Raw genomic sequence first — 22,134 nt, 5'->3', positions numbered from 1 at the left:
GGGGGGGGTCCTTATCCCATGAACAGAATTACTTCTAGGGAAGTCATGCTCTGACAGTTGATACAAAAACATTTTACATATCACTGGGAATCAGCTAGTCTTATTACAAAGTCAGCCACAAAAATCTAGAAAAATAAACTTTAAAGGATTTATTACCTGCCTATCATTAAAACAGATTCCCTAAACCATGCCTCCTAACAATAAGGAGACAGAATCTGACTCTTCTTTATGTAACAAACAAATCCCCTACTTATAAAAATATGTTATCTCCAGCAAATAACGGCAATATATATATATATATGTGTGTGTGTGTGTGTGTGTGTGTGTATATATATATGAGAGACATATATAGATAGGTCTGTATCTAGATAGATAGATCGATCGATCGATCTAGCTTTAAAATTATTTTTGAAAGCTTAATAGCTAGATTAAAGTGTTTATCACTGGCTGCTTAGATAAAGCAGAAGTATTAGACTCATATGTATCCACTCAAAGTTCATATTACTAAATGCGGACAATGATTTCATATGGAACTTTTGCTCCTAAAATTTCTCAAACAGTATTTCAATTAATATTTTATGTTTTTTAAAAAATCATCATCCTATATGAACTAAAACAAACATACCTTAGTGTTCATAATAAATATACATGAGAAAAAATGTTGATAATGCCAACCTCTCTAAAATTCTGAAACATCACATCTCTCATTCCACCTAATCTGAAATGTTTTAGTACATGCCACATTTATGCTTGATTGTGTAAGCTACCTCTTATTGAAATGGAGTAAGCAGAATTGCTAAAAGAAAGCAATCACATACTAGATTTATGGATTTGTAGGTTACTAGTTTACCAAATGAAATGTTAAGAATACAATTTCTGAAGCTTGAGATAGGTATTTTCCATAAATATTTCCATAAATACAGATGGAAAGCAGAATTTTAATGCAGAAATGGAAATGTAGGACATTTTCAGCAACATTAACCTGTAACAGCATAATAATAAATTTTACACTTTGACAAGTTTATAAAATAAAGACAATAATAAACTCCAGCTAAGAATACTAACAAATAGTCATGTAATAACATCAGATTTCTACATTTATTTACAAAATTTTACATTTTCGAAGCCACTAGTCACTTAAAACACATCTCCTAAGTTTTCTTCTTTTTTAATAAGTTAATCTTATTTATTTTTTTTTAAATGTGGTGCTGAGGATGGAACCCAGTACCTCACACATGCTAGGCAAGTGCTCTAACACTGAACCACAATCCCAACCCCCATCTACTAAGTTTAGCTCAATATTTTCTATATGACTAACTTGTTGCAGCTAATAAAATGAGAACTCTGATATGCCTGATCATTATTATTCTATGTCCAAATCATGTAAACAATTAGAATTTAAGCTATACATATTTCTAAATAAATAGTACTTCAATAGTTAAGAAATCCTGATGCAGACAGGTAACACTTAGGCTTATTCTTCATTAGTAAAGTTTAATTATTATCAGACTACACAGCTTGAAGCTAAATGTTATTTTGCAGTGATTCTAAAAGTGAAATTATAAACCTTAGAGATGGATGTTCACGAAATTGGTCAGACTACATTGTATTAGCATTATTAGAGATTAGAAGTGGTGGCAGCTTGTTTCTTACATGCATAAGAAACTGACACCTATAAATGGATTTTTAAAGTGATCTCTGTACCTTGCCAAAGACGAGAAAACTGGACATAAAATGAATTAGAAATGTTAGATAGAATAAACAAAATCAACCGTATAGTACAGCAAGAGTACTTTAAAATTTTAAAGAGAAAAATGTTAAACATTCCTTCACGTTGTAATAAAATTCTACACAAATATAAACTCCACCTTAGATTTGTTAATTAGAAATTTCTGTGGCCACAAAAAATTCTAAACAAAGGAACTTAACTATATGATTACTAAGAACATCCTTAATAATTATCATAATTATTTAAGTTAACAATTTCATTCTAAATGTAGAAAAAATGGAGAAATACAACTATCACTAAAATTGCTTATAGGAAGTACAACTGGTAAGACTGATATTGGTTTTAAAAGTTTTAGCAACTATGTAATTAGATATTCTAAAAACCCCAAAGTCTATTATACAACTGATTTCAAATATCCTTTTCCTTGAATAATCTTCCTTTCAATGAGACAGTTGACATTACTAAAGAAAAGGGAAACAACTATGTAGAGCCGAGAAAATGTTGGCAAAACACAGTGTTTTGTGTGAGTTTAATTAAACATTCTGCCTCATTTAAGCTTAGAATGGTCAATAAGGAAATCCCGTGAACATAGTCTTTACAGATAAGAACTTTTAACATATAAACAAATTGGAAGGCATTTTTAAAATAAGATCAGAAAAATACAAGTCCAGTGGAATATAGCAAAACAACACTGAGGTTTTTCAAGTAAACTAATTAGCAACAAAGCCAGAACCCTCAGTAAAACTTTGGTATACCATACTAACTGGCTCTCAGTGCTAACTTAAAATATCTACATTGGTTATATAATTTAGTCAGATACATTGCTGAAGATGGCTGCAAATTCCTATAATGCATAAAAAAATAACTAAAGAATTAAAAAAGAATTTTATTAAGAAAGATTTTTAAAGGGGGGGAACCCTCATACTTTGCTATCCTTTTCTGAATAAGTCAACCCCAAAGCCATTAGATGGGGTAGAACAAGGAAGGGAAGAAACTTCATGATTCAGACCAGGGTACCAAGAGACTAGCATTCTACACAAAGAAGAGCTGCTTGGCATAGAAAGTAAAGAGTTCAAGCAAAATGAGGAGATCACTATATAACAGAAAGACTAGTCTGGCCCAAGAAACCAGAACCTAAGCAAAATGAGAACAGTGTCTACAAAGCAGGGACAGAAGGTTCTAAGGTAAGGTTAGAAAGGGAGTCCCATGGAGGATCAGCTAGAGCTCCAAGCAGGGTATGAAGTTAATTTGTTCTGAAAATAAACAGAATAAAGTGTTGTTAGAATGTTAGTTTTAGAAGAGTAAAGAATATGGAACCTCAGAGAGCTCTGGGTATTCTGTACCAGAACTCAGGAAGGATGAAGAGTATGTCCACATGGAGAAGTAAAAACCTAACCAGGGGCTGGGGTGGTAGCTCAGTGGTAGAGCACTTGCCTAACATGTGGGAGGCACTGGGTATGATTCTCAGCACCACTTAAAAATAAAATAAATAAAATAAAGGCCCATCAACATAAATAAAAAATAAATAATAAACAAATTTTTAAAAAACCTAATCAGGTTGAGGACCAGTCCCCATGGAGGATCAATCCAGCATAAAGGTGCAAAGTCTGAGCATAATTGAAGAGAAATCCTGGGGAAGAGCAGCTGGTCAAAACAGCATGATAAGGAGGCACCCTGTAGCCTGGCATGAGATGCTTAAGCCTGAAAAGAGTAAGAAGAGTGTCCAGCAAGAGCCAGTATGTGATGGCAGAACTACTTGCAGTATGGATAGCATACGTGTGGAGGAAAGGTGACAAAGGAAGATGGATTACATGTGGAGGGTTTGAACAAAAAAGAAAACATGTTAAGGATAGTGGGAAACAGGTTTCTCAATGTCACAAAGGGGAATTACAAATGCTAGAACAACCTGTAGTGTTAGAATTGGAAGTATCAGTATAAATAAATTCAATATCTAGATGGACAGATATAGGTAGGCAGCTAGACAGGCAGACAGAAAACAAACAGGTGTATGTGTGTGTGTGTGTGTATGGGTATGTATACAAACATACATTTTGTAGGTCTGTGCATAGAGGACTGGGGATAATGACACCCCAAAAACAATGGACTTAAAATATTTGAAATCTAAAGCACAGATATGGGGACTTCAAAATATCATTTGAGAAAAAGGAATCAGGGCTCTTTAGGGACACAGCTGTTAAGCTGTGATAGGAAAAATTCAAAGTGAGTCTGTAATCTTATTATGCCAGAAAACAAGAAGGTGCTCCAAGAATGATGGAGACATGGCAAAAGATACAAACATGTAAAGGAATTCCTGCTGGTCAAAGCTAGTACAATTTTAATATCAAAACAAATGACGACGATGAGCTAGGCAGAATAATACCCCTCAAAGAATCTGTAAGGTTACATGACTATTAAAGTTTCTAATCAACTGAACTTAAATAAGATTATTCTGGATTATTTAATGGGCCCAATGTAATCACTTAACTTCATTAGAAGTGAAAGGGAGAGGCAGAAAAAGACCAGTGAAAGATGTGACTGATGAACAAAGGCCACAATGATACAATGTGAGAAGGTCTCAACTCGAAAGTCCCTGGCTTTGCAGAAGGAAAGGAGCCATGGACTAAAGAATACAGTTAGCCTCTAAGATGTGTGTGTATGTGCGGGGAAGGGGAGGGCGGGGGGGGGGGAATTAAGGAAACAGATTCCTCCTTTGTGTTTCCAGAAAGGAACACAGACCTGATTTTAGCCTATGAGTTCAGCCCAAAAGACCTGTGTCAGATTTCTAATTTACAGAACAAGAAGACAATAAATTTGTATTATTTTAAGACAAAAGGTTTTAAGACAATAAATTTGTGTTGTTTTAAGACAAAAGAAACTAACAAAGTAAGGCATATAATCTATAAAATAAATTAAGTAATAGTGAGTCACTACGGATACAGATAGACGGATGGATAGATATAAAGTTTGATGACTCAAAGTAATTATCCACAAAATTCTTCTTAGAAAAGGAAGAAAGAATAATCTTACAGTGAAACCTGACAAATAATCCTACAGTGAAACCTGCCATAATCACATGACCAAAGTGATCATCACTATCAATGGAACAAATCAAAATCATGTACCACCTGATAAGGAGCAAGAAAAAGAATAAAGCATCAATTCTATAACATTCCCAACAAAGATGTATAACCCGAATTAATCAGAAGTAAACATCAGATAACTAAAATTGCTGAATGTATCACCAAATAATTCATCTATAAACTTCACAAGTGTTAATATTTTAAAAATTAAGGAAAGACTGTGGAACTCTCAAAGATTGAAGAAAACTAAAGAGTCTGTCACAGGCAAGTACATGTAACACATGATTCTGAATTAGATCCTTCTGTTATAAACTAGGAAACAATTGGGACAATTGGTAAAATTTAAATGAGGTCTGAATATTAGATGATAATGTGTCAAATTAATTTCCTTTCCTTATTTTTTAGTGGGACAGGGGATTGAACTCAAGGGTGCTCTATATTGAGCTATTTCTTCATCTGTTTTTTGAGACAGGCCCTTGGTGAGGCAGACCTTGAACTTGAGATCCTCCTGCTTTGGCCTTCAAGACACTGGAATTATGGGCAGGTGCCACTGGACCTGGCTTAACTTTCCATTTTTAAAAGCTACATTCTAGTTATATCATAGACTATTTTTTTTCTCTCTTTTCTGGGAAACACAGTTAAGTGTTAAGACTAATGGAACATGAGATTAGCAACTTAATATCAAAACAATATGAGGGGGGAAAGTTCCTTTTTAAAAATTTTTTAAAGTTATAGATGGACACAATATCTTTATTTTGTTTATTAATTTTTTTTGTGGTGCTGGGGATCAAACCCAGCGCTCTGCCACTGAGCCACAACTCCAGCCTGGGGGGGAAAGTTCTTTATGTGGTACTTGCAAGTTTTCAGTAAACTGAGACTTTTTTAGAATAAAAATTACTAATAAGATACCACTGAGTACACAAACTGATAAGCTTCAAAAGTAACTGAGATGATATATATTATTCTTTTTAAATACTTAAAATGTTTTACATTTTTCAGCCCAGTAAGTTTCTCTCTGGAAAACTGATCAAAGAAAATAATTCAAAATGCAAAAAGGTTTAAACTATATAGATGTCAATTCTAGAATCACTTACAATAGTAAAAATGTTAAGCACTGAGGAATTCCAATAATAGGAAAGTTGTAGAAAACATTAAACACATCAAAAAAAAAACAAGAAAATTCTATGCCACTGAAAATAATAGAGTGTTTTGAATTAAAAAATAAAACTGCTTGTGTTGCAACAACTGCAAAGAACATCTTAGAAATAACCCCAAAATTATAAATATATAGTCCTTTCACCCAACAATTCCAGGGAAGGATTTTATCCTATAGATTTTATACACAAATATGCAAAATAACACATGTACAAAGTTTTTCATCACTGTATTATTTATAATAGCAAAACATAAACAACCTGAATGGTCCTCAATAGTTAGAAAAATTACAGTGTAGCTATAAAATGGAACATTCACATTTGTAAAAAAAAAAAAAACAAACAAAAAAACCAATAATAGTGAAGTTCTTTATGTACTATTACAGAAGTCTGTACACAGTCTTAAGCAAAAAACACAAGATGCAAAATAGCATGCTTAAACACTGTATGAGTAAAATGTGAAAAATGAACACATGTGGGTTGGAGGAGACAAGATGGAAGAGATGAGATAGGCTGCAGATCTCAACTTCTCAGGAAATCAGAGCAATAAGAAAACAGCTGATCAGAGGTGGATGACCGAATGCACTAATTCACAATAACTGGAAGGTTAGAGACTTTAAGGGACCTGAAAATTTTGGTTACTGGAAGAGAAAACAGGGAAGTATTTGTTAACCATGAATAAGCATCTGCACTATCAGGACAGGTCTGGGGGGAGAAATAACAAAGGGAGAAAGAAGAGGCAAAGACGGCAAGCTTACTTTCGAAACAGTGGTAGAGAAGAAAGACTGAGTTAAGTTAGGACAGGAGTTCAAAGCTACCTTGTAAACAAGAAATGCTTCATTTTTTCTCAATTCACTGGCAGAGAACTGTGCCAGGCAGCCATTTTGCAGAGACCACATCTAAGATTAGGAAGCAATTAAATCTCTACATCTTCATCCCACCTATAGATACTAGTTAATAATATCATAGGAAATGTCTTTGACACAGGTAGACAGTAACCTGTGCAGAACTGCTGTGACTGGAGGACTGACAAGCATCTGCAATGGGTGTAGGGTGAAGTAGAGAAGGATACCCCACACTTCCAGAGTGGGTGACAGCTATGGAGCTGAATACTAATGCAAGACACTGCCAACCACTTTGCTGGTAAGGGCAGTGCCTAGGGAGCAATGCAAGCCTCTGTTGCCAGCCACCCCTGTGCCACCACAGTTGGCACAGTTGTGCCATGACAACACCCCCACACTCCAGCCACAGGCCACCATCCTGCATCCTGAAGCCCCCCCAGCAACTTACCCTCTCCTCCATGCCCAGCCACTACCCACAAGTATCAACAAGCTGCTACCCCACAACCCAGCTGCTGTGGAGCCCCATGCCTCTTCTGTGTGCTGCCTCACCCAAAGCATGAAAACTACAAATGGATGAGCTCATATCTGTTTTATAACCAGGACAGCGTACAAAATAAGTTTCTCCATTTTAAATATCTCAGAAAAAAAAAACCTGAATCTTTTCATCATTATTACTGCATTTTTAATAGTTACAATTAATTTTATGTAGTCTTTCCACTGGAATTTTTCTTGATACCACTCTTCTCAGTTCCATTCTCTCCCTTCTCTTTTCCTTCTTTATTTCCTTATTTTTTCTGTCTCTTCCCCTCCCCACACTTTTTTCCTTTCTTTTTTTTCCTCTTCATCCAATTTTAGTTAGTATAGGTACATTATCACTAATGCTTAGCTTTTTATCCTATTCTGTATTACTTCACACCCACTTTTCTCTTTGGTTAGCAGAATTATAGAGATCATTAGCAGTAAGTTTTTTTTAAATATGCTAATATATGGTTTGTTCTTAAATTATCATGGTTGCTGGGCCCAGTAGCACATACCTGTAATCCCAGTGGCTCAGGAGGCTGAGGCCGGAGATCATAAGTTCATTGTCAGCCTCAGCCACTTAGTAAGGCCCTAAAGCAACTTAGTGAGATCCTGTCTCATTAAATAAAATATTAAAAAGGGATAAGGATGTGGCTCAGTGGTTAAACACTCCTGGTTTCTATCCCCAGAACAAAAAAAAAAAAAAAAATACCACTGTGTTACTGGCAGTTACTCCTTCCTCTCAAAGCAGTGCTGGTGGTGGATCTTAGCACTTTTATTGATCTGATATGATGTGTTGATACTAAGATATACCAAGTCCAGGGGTTATAATGAGATTCTTGCTCACCAAAAGACCCTCACACAAACGAGGAATAGAAATCCTTGACAGCTGATGCACAAATCTTAGGGTCTGAGAAAACAAACCAACAAGATACCTCCAAAAGTTTACAATCACTGAACAACAAAATCCACAAACATTAAAGTAGACAAATGCCCCGAATTTAAAAAGCTGACTGCTAAAATGATCAGTGAGTTAAAAAGATCTAAGAAAGGAATTAAGGGAGAACATATGGGACATGAAAGAGTATTTCAATATTTAAGAGTTTCTGAAGCAGAACCAATCAGAAATCTTGGAAATTAAAGGCACAATGAATCAAATAAAAACTTAGTAAAATTTCTGCAATTGATTAAGTGGACAGAATTTCAGAAGTTGAAGACAAAGATGAAACATTCAGATAGAAGGGAAGGACGGAGAGGGAGAGAGAAAGTGAGAAAGGAAAGGGAAAGGAAGAAAGAAACGATGATAGGAATACCTAAGAACTCTTGTACAGACAAGATCAGGCATGTTCAGAGTGGTATGGCCATAGACTCTAAAACTCTTACACAACAATAAGAGACCTAACTCAAGCCTCATAGGTACCTAGGAAGGAGCAGAGATACAAGCCACTGGTTTGGTAACATATTCAATGAAATAAGAGCAAAAAAAATGTTCAAACTTTGAGAATGAGATGGACATTCAGACACTGGAAGCATTTAGAACCTCAAATAGACAAGACCAGAAAAGAACCTCTATACAACACATTGTAATTAAAATGCCTAATGTACAGAACAAGGATAGAATTTTAAAAGAGCCTTAACATCAAACCACAATTAGAAGCATACCAATCAGAATAACTTCTGGTTTCTCAGCTGAAGCTACAATCCAGGAGGGCTTAGCAGTGGGTAAAGCCCTGAAAGAAAATAACGGCAAACAAGATTGCTATATCCAAGCTATCCCTCAGAATCAAAAGAGAAATAAAACCCACTCAAGATAAGCATAAACTAAAGGAATTCATGACTTCTAGACCAGCATTACAAAAGATAGTTATAGAAATCCCTACAGAGAGAAGATTAAAACAACCAAGAGAACCCAGGAAACAATAAATTTCATTGGGAGAGTAGAGAAGCTAATGAGAATAAGAATCAAAATCAAATATTGGAAAGGAATCAAATTGGCAGGAGGTAATAAATACCTCCTAAAATAACGCTGACTGTATATGGTCTAAATTCTCCAACTAAGACATAGACTGGAAGACTGAATTAAAAAACAAGACCCTACTATATGATGCCTACAATAAACGTCTCAAAGACAAAAGCAGACATCCACAGGCTGAAAGCAAATGGATGGAAAATGATATTCTATGCAAATGAAATCTGAAAATAAGCAAGAATGGTTACTCTAATAAAGCTGACTTCAAGTCAAGATTAATTGAAAGAAACAAGAAGGTCACTATATACTGGTAAAAAAACACTCCAACAAGAAGATATAATGACAATAAATATTGATGCCCCAAGTGTTGGCACACCTAATTACATAAAACAAACACTAATTGACATAAAGTTTCAAATAGATCCTAGTACAATAATACTGGGTGATTTCAATATACTTCTCTCACTAATAAATAGGTCATTCTGACATAAAATCAGCAAAGAAAAAACAGGCTTAAATACAATATAGGCCAAATAGACTAAACTGACATGTACAGAATACTGCATCCAAAAATAGTTGAATATGCTTTCTTTTCAGCTGCCCGTGGAACTTTCTCCAAAATACATCATAGTTTATGCCACAAAGCAAGTCTTAGCAAACAAACAAACAAACAAAAAGTTCATATAATTCTTCCTTCCATCTTTAAATATTATAATGAAATGAAATTTAAAATTAACAGCAAGAAACCTATAGAAACTACATAAGTACATGGAAATTGAATAGTACACTTTTGAATGATGAGTGGATCACAGAAGAAATCAGGGAAGAAATTTTAAAATTCTTACAATCTAATGAGAACAGAAAGACAACATACCAAAATCTCTAGAACACACTAAGGGCAGTTCTAAGAGGAAAGTTTATAGTTATCACCACCAAATTAACAACCTAATGATATATTTGAAGGTTTTAGAAAACCAAGAACAAACCAATTTCAAAACCAACAGAAGGAAACAAATAAATGTCACCAGAGCTGAAGTTAATAAAAGAGAATTTTTTAAAAATAAAAGGCTCAATGAAACACAGTTCATTCTTTGAAAAGCTAAATGACACTGATAAAACCCTTAGCCAAAGAAAGAAGACCACCCAAATTCATAAAATTAGAGATGAAAAAGGAGCTATCACAACAGACCACTGAAATCCAGAGGATCATCAGGGACTATTTTGAAAAGTTATATTCTAAAAAATTGGAATATTTTGAAGAAACTGATAGATTTATGGACACATACAATCTACCAAAATTGAACAAAAAGGAAATAGAAAACCTAACCAGAGCAATAACAAGCAATGAGATTGAAGTAGTAATAAAATCCCTCCAATAAAAGCAAAGGACTTGATGAATTCATAGCTGAATTCTACCGGACACTTAAAGATGAATTCATTCCAATGGTCCTCAAATTATTTTATGAAATAGAGAAGATATGTTCTCAAGTTAATCCTACCAAGCAAATTATTACCCTGATACCAAACCAAATAGGATATGTCAAGGAATGAAAACTACAGACCAATATTCCCTGATGAAAACAGATGTAAAATCCTCAATAAAACAGATCAAATTCAACAACATATTGCAAAGATTATACACCATGATGAAGTTGGTTTCATTCTAGGGATGCAAGGATGAGTCAACATACACAAATCAGTAAACACAATATACCACATAAATGGATCGAAGGGGAGGAATCACATAATCATTCTAACAGATGCAGAAAAGGCCTTCAACAAAAGTCAGCACCCATTCATGAAGAAACAAGGGAAAAAGGAGGACCTTACCTCAACATTATGAATGCTCTAGATGACAAACCCAAAGCCAATTTCATACTGAATGAGGGAAAACTGAAATTATTTCCTCTAAAATTAGGAACAAGAGAGTGATGTGCACTCTCACCCTTACTATTCAATATAGCATCCTGACATTTTAACCAGAACCATTAGGCAAGAGATGGAAATAAAGGGGATATAAATAAGAAAGGAAGAAGTCAAATTAACACTGCAAATGATATGATCCTGTATCTAGAATATGCAAAAAGCTCCACCAGAAGCCTGGCAGAAAAGATAAACAAATTAGCAAAGTACCAGAACACAAAACCAATACAAAAATATCAATAGCTTTTATATACACCAATAATAAAGCTGCTGAAAAAGAAATCAGGAAAACAATTTTATTCACAATGGCCTCAAAAGAACAACAACAAAAACAAAACAAATAAACAAAATCCAAAAAACAACAAAAAGCCCACTTAGGAACAAATCTAAACAAAGAGGTGAAAGATCTCTCCGATGAAAATTAAAGAACACTGAAGAGGACATTAGAAGACAAAGATATATCTCAAGTTTTGGCTATGTGATCTATAATTACCATCAAAATACCAATGACATTTATCAGAAAACTAGGAAAAGAAATCCCAAAATTCATATGAAAGAATAAAAGACCCAGAATAGCCAAAGCAATTCTGAGTAAAAGAGAGCAATACTGAATCCATCACAATTTAACATTTCAAATTATACCACAGAGCTATAGTAACAAAAACAGCTTGGTACCAGCATAAAAAGAGACAAGCAGACCAATGGAACATGTAGACTCAGACAAACCCACACAGATATCTGAAAAAGGCACAAACAACATATGCTGGACAAAAAGACAGCATTTTAAACTAATGGTGGAAAAACTGGGTATCCATATGTATGTCCCTCTCACTCTGCATAAATGTCAACTCAAGGTAGATCAAAAACCTAGAAATTAGACTAGAAATTTTACAATTGCTGAAAGAAAACATAGGAGAAACACTCTAACAATATACAGGCAGGCAAAAATTTCCTCAGTAGGACTCCTAAAGCTCAGGAAATAATACCAAGAATGAAGAAATGGGGTGGAATCAAATTAAAAAACTTCTGTACAGAAAAGGAAACAAAAGTATAAACAGATGGCCTGCAGAATGGAAACAATTTTTTGCCATTTACTCTTCTAACATTGAGAATCTATGAAAAACTCAAAAAAAATAAATAAAAACCCTGACCAATAAGTGAGAAAATGAATGAAAAAGATATTTCTCAAAAGTAATAGTACAAATGGCCAACAACTATATGAAAAAATGTTCAATGTCTTTAGCAATTAGGGAAATGCAAATCAAAATTACACTGAGTTCCAGGATTGTGGCTCAGTGGTAAAGTGCTTGCCTAGCATGTATGAGGCACTGGGTTCAATTCTCAGCACCACATATAAATAAATGAATAAAGGTCCATAAACATCTAAAAAATTTTTTTTAAAAATACTTTTAAAAATTAAACTGAGATTCCGTCTTATTCCAGTTAGCATGGCAACCATTAAGAATACAAACAACAATAAATACCATTGAGGGTATGGGGAAAAAGAAACTCTTACACAATTTGTATAATCACATAGATAATAGTATGGAGCTTCCTCAAGAAACTAAAAATGGAACCACATAAGACCCAGCCATATCACTCCTCAGTATTTATCCAAAACAATTAAAGTAACCGTACGTACTATAGTGACACATACACACCCATGTTTACAGCAGCACAATTCACAATAATCAAGTCACAGAACCAGCCTGAGTGACTATCAGTAGATGAATGGATAAAGAAAATGCCATAAATATACACAATGAAGTTTTATTCAGCCATAAACAAGAATGAAATTATGTCATTTGCAAGAAAATGGATGAAGCTGAAGAACATCCAGTTCAGAAAAATAAGCAAAGCTCAGCAAATCAGGGGACATTTTTTCTCTCATAGGTGGAGGTTAGAGAGAAGGGAAAAAAAAGATCTTATGAAAACAGAAGGGAGAACAACAGAGCACAAGATGAGGGTCAGGGAGAGGGGAAAGCTAGAGGAAGCCTTGGGAAGTGAAATTGATAAAATTACGTTTTATGTACATGAGCAAGTATGTCACAATGAATCACAGTGTATATAATTATTAGGCATTAATAAAAAAATTTAAAGAAATATATATACAGACATATAAGTATGAATATAGAAAAATTTTTGTTTATAGATCAGTCCTAAAAGAATATACAAAAAAAGGAAAGTATTAGTTATCTCCAGAGAAGGTAACCAAGTAGGTGAAGAAGCATTTTTATCATATATCCTTTTATGCTTCTGTGTTTTCTAACATAAAACTATATACCACTTTTTAAAAATTAAGTTTAAATAAAAACGATTTTTCTTATTGTTGTTTATTTTTGAGAGAGGGTCTTGTGCTATATGCCCAGGCTGGCTTCATATTTACAATCCTTTGCCTCAGCCTCCTGAGCAGCTGGGATTACAGGCACGTGCCACAATGCTTGGCAATAAATTACGTTTAAAGTCTCAAATTTAATAAACTGTTCTTTAAAAAACAGAGCATAAAAGAAAACTGATCAACCCAAATAATTTCCCTTTTCTTCACATGCTTTATTATTTTCCAAATTTCATTGATCATTGAAATTTGCCGTTTGACCAGAAATTCATTTGAAAAACTAATATCATCTAAAAAGTTTTAAATATGTATAAAATCATAGATAAAATATAAAACTTCTGAATTCTTATTATCTGTTAATACTATTTTGCATTTAAAAATTTTTAATTAGAAACTTAAAATATTCTAAAATTTCATAAAGCATACTGTCATGCCATACTCATATTACCATCCTGTTCATTTTTAAAGATTTGTTCCACCTCAGGGCTAAGATTCAGTCACAATACTGGGAATAGTCTTTCTATCTGTCCTATTCCAAAAGCTTTAAAGCAACCAATGACATCAGTAGTTTTGTTCTCTCTCTCTCTGTTGTTGTTGTTGTTGTTTGGAGTTGTTTACAAATGTGTATCCTTTATGAGTCACAGAATATGTGAGTATAGATAGTAACTCAGAGAAATCAACTATATGGACAGAGTATTCCCTATTCCCACTCCAACTTTAATGGGGCAGCTAGGGAGGCCCACAAGAAAATCTTAGCCTCACTCTCACTCTAAGCAAATAACTGGCAAAATAGACACTTGAAACCAAGGTAACCAATGAGTGATCAATAACTAATCCCAAATAATAATTTAAAGTATGCACAGAGGGTGGGGGATAGGGAGTGGCGGTGGGGTGGGCCTGGAAAGAGACTAGAAAAGCTACAGCAAAGAAGAAAAATTGAATGAAATGAAAAGCTCTTCAGAGCGTGGGTCAGTTGAGTTAACAGAGTTCCAAATCTGTCCATATATTTGGAAATAATATTAGACTGTGAGTGGATAGAGCCCTATGGCTACAAAAGAAAGCTCACTTTCTTAAGCCACTGCCTGAGGTTGGGTATGCCAGAGTAAGTAAGCATGGGAAAGAACTGAAACCAATATTAGACTCAATGAAATTAAGCTTTCATCTTGCAGGAAGTCTTCACTAAAATTTAATTTCAACTATGTTACACAAATGGAACAATTATTTTAGATAATGAACAGTCACAAAAATGCTGAAAGAAAGTTGGCTGATAGATTATACCATGTTAAAATATAGTACTATTTTTCCTAAAATTGTGATGATTACCATCACAATTCAGTAGCAGCAACTTGGGGGGATACAAAACAGATGAACCTATATCACTCCATGAAACTGCATGTCAATACATTCTGCCTCTGAAAGTAAGGAGAAAGAAGTTTCACTTCTGTGGTTCCTAATCACTTCAAAATATTGGGCCTTTATTTACCTTCATAATCTTATATAAATTGATATATTTCATCATTTTAAATCAATAAAATGGGGAGATGTGTATATTCCTCTGAAATTCTTTTTGAAGTGTTATAATAAAGCACATTTAAAAAGTCAAGATAGAACTCTGAAAAGACACACATTAAACTCAAGATCTCAAAATGCCACAAAAATAATTTAAGACCAGATTATATTAAGAGTATTTCCAAATTACAGTTTAGATAAAAAGATTCTAGGGCTAGGAATATAGCTTAGTGGTTAAAAAAAAAAAAACAAAAAAACATGCATATTAGCATGTTTAAGGCCCTGGGTTTGATTCCTGGCAAAACACAAACACACACACACACACACACACATAGTGATTTTTCTTATATACTAAGACATCCCTTCTTTTTGAGGGGGTAGAGGAGGACACAACCAGAGATTGCACTCAGGGGCACTCAACCACTGAGTCACACCCCGAGCCCTAAGTCCTATTTTGTATTTTATTTAGAGACAGAATCTCACTTGAGTTGTTTAGCACCTCACTGTTGCTGAGGCTGGCTTTGAACTCGAGATCCTCCTATCAGCCTCCCAAGCCTCTGGGATTACAGACATATAACACTACACCCAGCTACTGAGACATCCCTGTAACCTCTATTGCCAATCAAATTTTCTGTACCACAAAAGTCTAAAATAGCAGCTAATTACAAAGTGAGTTAAAATTCAGTTTAAAAGTATAATTACACAGAAATATAGATATTCCTAGAAATTCATGATCTATATATTGTGCTTATGATGTTTAAACATTTGACTCTGGAGAAAATATTATGTTCAATTATTTGCTATGTGATTCTAACTCAAAAAGCAGCCTAGCATAGAAACGGTAACTCAATCCAATTTACTAATTCATACTTTTTTTTTTTTTACAGCAAGGAGGTAATTGTTTTTCTTTTGTTATTTTTACACTTGACGCTACTTAAACCTGATAGTCAGTTGGCAAATACTCACTGATAAGAAACTAAAGCTAAACACTGCTTAAGTCAAAAAGTATTTGAATATAAGGAAATCAATGGTTAAATCTACTAGAAATAATTTTTAAAAGCTGCTGCTACCAAATGAGACTGAAAAAATTATTAACAACAACTTTGAAATTGTTGTTAAACTAGCTAGTGACTTCCTGATACTTTTAAATACTCACCGGTGGCAGACAGGAAGTGCCTGGATCTAATAAACTTACAGCTTCATTCTGCATTGTATTCTGCTGTGTAATTGCATCTTCTCGCTTCCGCTCTTTCTGCCCCGCTTCGTCATCTTCGTATTCATCTAAGCACTGAAAAAAAAAAAAGTTTCCATTTTATTTCCAAGTATAATAGGATTATTAATGTTTTGATGGTATATGCAAATGTATTTGATAGCATCAGAAATCTGTGTTCTTTTCAGCAATATACATACTTAATTCTTGTAAATTAAATCCTTTGCTTAAAACTGGTATCTCTATATTCATATGCCTGGCAATATATCTTTTTCTAAGTTCTCATCACCAGTGACAAGGTTTCTTATAGGGATGAAGTTCACTTGTTCTTTATTAATCTTTCAAGGAGTAATTTGTGTCTATCCTAAATAGGATAGAGGGTGACAAAAGATACATTAGAAACAAGTAATGTATAATCCAGTAAAGAAGATAAGATACATAAAGATAGCTTAGTGACTAAGGTCATTTTATAGTTTACTATTTATGAGAATATAAAATTGGTGCAACCACTATGGAAAGCAGTATGGAGATTCCTCAGAAAACTTTGAATAGAACGGAACCACCATTTGACCCCGTCATCTCATTTATACCCAAAGGACTTAAAATCAGCATACTGCAGTGACACAGCTACACCAATGTTCACAGCAGCAAAATTCACAATAGCCAAACCTGTGGAACCAACCTAGATGCCCTTCAGTAGATGAATGGATAAAGAAACTGTGGTATATATTCTCAATGGAGTATTACTCAGCACTAAAAGAGAATAAAATCATGGCATTTTCAGGTAAATGAATGGAGCTAGAGAATGCTATGCTAAGCAAAATAAGCCAATCCCAAAGAACCAAAGGCCAAATGTTTTCTCTGATATGTGGGTGCTAATTTGCAATGGGTGGGGGTGAGGATAGAGATATTCTGGATTAGAAAGAAGGGAGGAAAGGGTGGGAGGGGGTTTAGGAGTAGGAATGATAGCAGAAAAATTATACATTATTACCTTATGTGCATATGATTACATAACTGTGTAACTCTACATAATGTACAGACAAATGAGAAGTTATACTCCATTTATATATGATGTGTCAAAAATGCATTCTACTGTCATGTATAAGTAATTAGAATAAATTAAAACATATTTTAAAAAAAAGAATTCTATGCACAGCAAAATTTCAAAAATAAATGCAAAATAGACTTTTACAATAGCACCTGAGTATTTTTTAAAAGTTAAATGAAGTTCCTTACTAGAATAAAATGATATTACATGGAAATTCAGAACCTTTAAAGAACTTCTCAAGAGCATACGAAATGATAAATACATGAATACAAGAAATTGTATTTTTCTAATTTTTGCCAATCCCCTTATTATATAATAAATTGTTTAAAGCAAAAATAAGAATATTTTTTAAGATTTATAACATCCAGAAAAGTAAAAAAGCATGGTAAAGAAACAAAGGCAGGAGGCAAGATTTAGACGTGGCAAGGTTCTTACTCTTCATATGACAAGTTATAATAGTACACAAACAGACTGAGAAGAGTTAGTTATATGTAGTAAACCCTAGAATGACCACCAAAAAAAGCTTTTCAAACAGGTATGGTAATTAGCCAATACTGAAGAAAATGGAATGATTAAAAAAATATCTGACCCACATGAAGACAAGAAAAAAAGAGGAAGATAGGATAAATAGAAAACAAATACCAAGGTGAAAAATTTAAATCTAACCTCAATAATTATATTAAATGCACATGATCTAGCCATTTCAATTGAAAGGTGGATGTTGGACCTCATTAACCTAGGTACATGTATGACTACACATATGGTGCGACGCCACATGTATAACCAGAGAAAAAAGTTGAGCTGCATGTGTACAATGAATCAAAATGCATTCTGATGTCATATATGCCTAACTGTAATAAATAAATTTAATTAAAATAAATAAAGGTGAATGTTATGAGATTAAATAAACTCAAGACATACTAAATATTTAGAGATACAAATATTTTAAACCATGTCGACTAATTTGACTGACATTTATAAAATACTCTATAAAAATAAGGGCTCTTATGGTTCAGTGGTAGATCACATGCCTAATATGCATAAAGCCCAGAGTTCAGTCTCTAACACCACACACACACACACACACACACACACACACACACACACACACACACCCACAAAAATAAGAACATATACTTTTGACAAAAGCACACAATGTTTGCCAAGACAGAAAATTTTCTGAAACATAAACAACATCTCTACAAATGTAAAAATGAGTAAAATCATGCAAAGAATGTTCTCTGACCACTAATGAATTTGAATAAGAAATCAATGACAGAAAGCTGTCTAAAAAATCCTCTAAATATTTAGAAATTAAACAAAGTTCTAAATAATTCTTGAGTCACAGAAATCACAAGAAGAAAATATTTTCAAATGAGTTATTTAAAAAATTAGATTCATGGGCTGGGGATGTGGCGCGCTCGCCTGGCATGCGTTCGGCCCGGGTTCGATCCTCAGCACCACATACAAACAAAGATGTTGTGTCCGCCGATAAATAAAAAATAAATATTAAAAAAAAATTAGATTCAGCTAAAGCAGTGCTTAAACATTTAGCAGTGAATAAAAATAAAAACTGAATAAATAAGAACAGACCAATATATCTGGTTAAAAAAACAGACACAAAGTAATAATAAACAATAATAACAAAACAATAATAAACTGAATAAATAAGAACAGACCAATATATCTGATAAAAAACAGACATATTCAAGGGCTGGGGCTGTAGCTCAGTGGTAAAGTACTTGCCTAGCATTGTGAGGCATTGGGTTCAATCCTCACCACATAAAAAGTAAAAAATAAATAAAATAAAGTTGTATAAAAATTTTTTAAAAAATAGACACATTCAGTATCAGTAAATATTTGTTAGAAAAAAGAAAAGTCTCAAATCAATGATTTTATCGTAAAAAGCTATAAAAGGGCAAATTAAACCAAAATTCTGTAAATGGAAGGAAAAAATAAGAGTGAAAAAACAATGAAGGAAACTGAAAACAATAGATAAAGTAAAAAGTAAAACCAAAAGCAGTTTTCTGAAAATAATAAAATTAGTAAAACTCTAGCCGAACTGATCAGGAAGAAAAAAAGAAAGAGAAAAAATTATTATAACAAGTGAAAGTGGAAACATCACTAGAAATTATATTTGATGATGACAAAAAGATTAAAAGAATATTATGAAACACTCTAATTCCTTGAAAGCTACCCAAAAAAAGAAAAAAGAAAAGCTACCAAAAACCAAATCTTGAATGATCCTCTATGTAATAAAGAAATTAAATTTGTTTAAAAGCCTTCCTACAATGAAAACTTTAAACTATATGGTTGGTAAATTCTATCAAACATTAAAAGAAATACCATTTGTATAAAAATTCTTCCAGAAGGAGAAAATACTTCTCAACTTATAAGATGGCATTAATCCAATTACCTCCTCAAAAAATAAACAAAACCTTAATATACAAGAACAGACCAATATATCTGGTTTAAAAAAAAAAATCTTTACAAAATTTGGGCAAAGCAAATGAAAAATATTAGGAAAGTATAATCGTGACCAAAATAGGATCTATCCCAAGAAAGCATGGTTCAAGTATCAGCACAATTTGCCATCTTTACAAAATAAAGGGGAAAAAGCATACATATAAAATTACCATACATTAATAAGAAGCATGACAGAAACATACATCATCTTGATTAGCTGTCTTAACTTCATCAGGAAAATCCATATATAACATCCCACTGGAAAGTAAAATAAACAGATCTTTTCCCTAAAGGTATTCAGGTTGGTTCCGTACACCACTTCTTTTTTCACCACTTCTATACAGCATTATTATTGTCAGTTCAAGTCAGTAGGAAAAGGTAAACATAAGAAATAAAAGGTGCACATATTTCATTATTTATAGATGGCAGTATCTTCCTCATAGAATATAAGTAGAGCAAGATGACAAAATATAAAATAAATACAAAAATCAATTACATTTTTATACACTGACAACAAAAAAATTAAAACTTTAAAGAAATATTATTTAAAATACTTATGGCCAAATTTAACAAGAAATGCCACAGACATTAAAAACTACAAAATATTGCTGAGAAATATTAAAAAGACCTAAATAAGTAGAAAAATATATGATACTGGTAACATAATAAAAAGAAATTAACCCAATTTAATAGGACCAAAATTTTGAATTGATACTTCAACAAAGAAAATCTAAGAATGACAAATGAACACATAAAAAGAGGTTCAACCTAATAATCTTTAGGGAAATGTGAATTTTAAATACAATGAGTTATCATTATCCACCTACCAAAATGACTAAAAGTAAAGTCTGACAATATCAAGTACTGGTAAAAATTTGGAAAAAACTAAAAATCTCACACATAACTGGTGGGAACTGAAAATGGTACAGCCATGTAGGAAAATAGCTTGGCAGTTTCTTAAATACTTAAATATGCTACCAAATGACCTAAGAATTAAGACTCTGATTACTTAATCAAAATGAAGGAAGGAAAGAAGGAAAGAAGGAAAGAAAGAAGGAAGGAAGGAAGGAAGGAAGGAAGGAAGGAAGGAAGGAAGGAAGGAAGGAAGGAAGGAAGGAAGGAAGGAAGGAAGGAAGGTCCCCCCAAACTTACACAAAAATCTAGCTTTTAGCACAATGGCTAAAAAGTGGAAACAACACAAAAGTCCATCAAATAATGAATGGATAAACACATCCAAGTAGTAGAATACTAACTCAGCAACAAAATGAATTGACTCTCAAGTATTTGAAATTATAGAAAAAGCAAAATTCTAATGATAGGAAACAATCAACAGTTGCTATGAGCGAAGTATGGGGTTTGATGGGGGATGAATGAAAAAGGACAGAAGAAGTAATGAAAATGTTTCATATCATGATTTTCATGGTGCCTTACCAATCTCTGAACATATGTCTAAATTCATCCAAATGCACTCCTAAAGCAGAATATTTGCATGTAAATGGCTCCAATGAATGATATTTTAAGAAAGGCATGTGATGAACAAATAAGGTAGGAAATTACACACACACACACACACACACACACACACACACACACACACACACACACACAATCTGGTCAAGTCTCTTAGACCCACCTAATAATTATAGGAAATAGAACACAAGAACATATTAGACAACACCATGTAGATGCAATCATGAAAATTTAGATTTTTAGGATGTTCTAAACATTGACCAGAAAACGATAAAAAACCAAAGAGCAAATACTTTAAGGCTCTTGGGCTATATAAGATCTGCTTCCCCAGCCCCAAAAATAACCCTTTAAAAACGTAAAAACCATTCTTAGCTCTCTGTCATACAAAAATAAACCTCTGCTATAAAATAAAAAAATACATGGTCCAGTTTCCCTCATTAATAAATGGTAAGAGGAGGATTAAAGGGAGGATGTAAAGGGAACAAAGACAGGACAAGAGACCTATACATTTAAAAAAAAAAAAAAAAACAAAGGACATGTGAACCAATAACAATATTCTGACCTCACTATGTGGAAACTGCTCAAGGAAACTATTTTTTAAATTATGGTTTTAGAGTTTGAACAATGAATAGATAAATATGGATAAGATTAAGTAACAATTTTTTAACTTTTTCAGGTGTGATAATATTGTCATTTTTTTAAAAAAGTTCTTGTCTTTTAGAGACACATACTGAAGAATTTAAGAATGAGTGTGCTATTTGAAATTTGTTTCAAAAATAGTGCAAGAAGTAGAGTGTGTAGTGTGTTTTAGTACACATAAAACTGATCATGAGTTGACCACTGTTAAAGCTTAAGGATAGGTATATGGGTTGCTTCATTA

General features: G+C 33.3%; 1 protein-coding gene across 4 annotated transcripts in view; it reads right to left on the bottom strand.

The window, feature by feature from the left end:
* Pawr (pro-apoptotic WT1 regulator) overlaps positions 1-22,134 on the bottom strand; it is a 101,580-nt gene that overhangs the window by 24,763 nt on the left and 54,683 nt on the right. For all 4 annotated transcript variants that reach the window (XM_078053105.1, XM_078053103.1, XM_078053104.1 and 1 more), the window contains one exon: positions 16,217-16,348. In XM_078053105.1, the coding sequence (XP_077909231.1) occupies positions 16,217-16,348 (132 nt within the window). The remainder of the gene's footprint in view (positions 1-16,216; positions 16,349-22,134) is intronic.

The sequence above is a fragment of the Ictidomys tridecemlineatus genome, chromosome 6, assembly GCF_052094955.1.
Source record: "Ictidomys tridecemlineatus isolate mIctTri1 chromosome 6, mIctTri1.hap1, whole genome shotgun sequence".
NCBI classification, from domain to species: domain Eukaryota; kingdom Metazoa; phylum Chordata; class Mammalia; order Rodentia; family Sciuridae; genus Ictidomys; species Ictidomys tridecemlineatus.
Note: the sequence above shows the minus strand (reverse complement) of the source record. Positions and strands in the feature narration are given on the sequence as shown.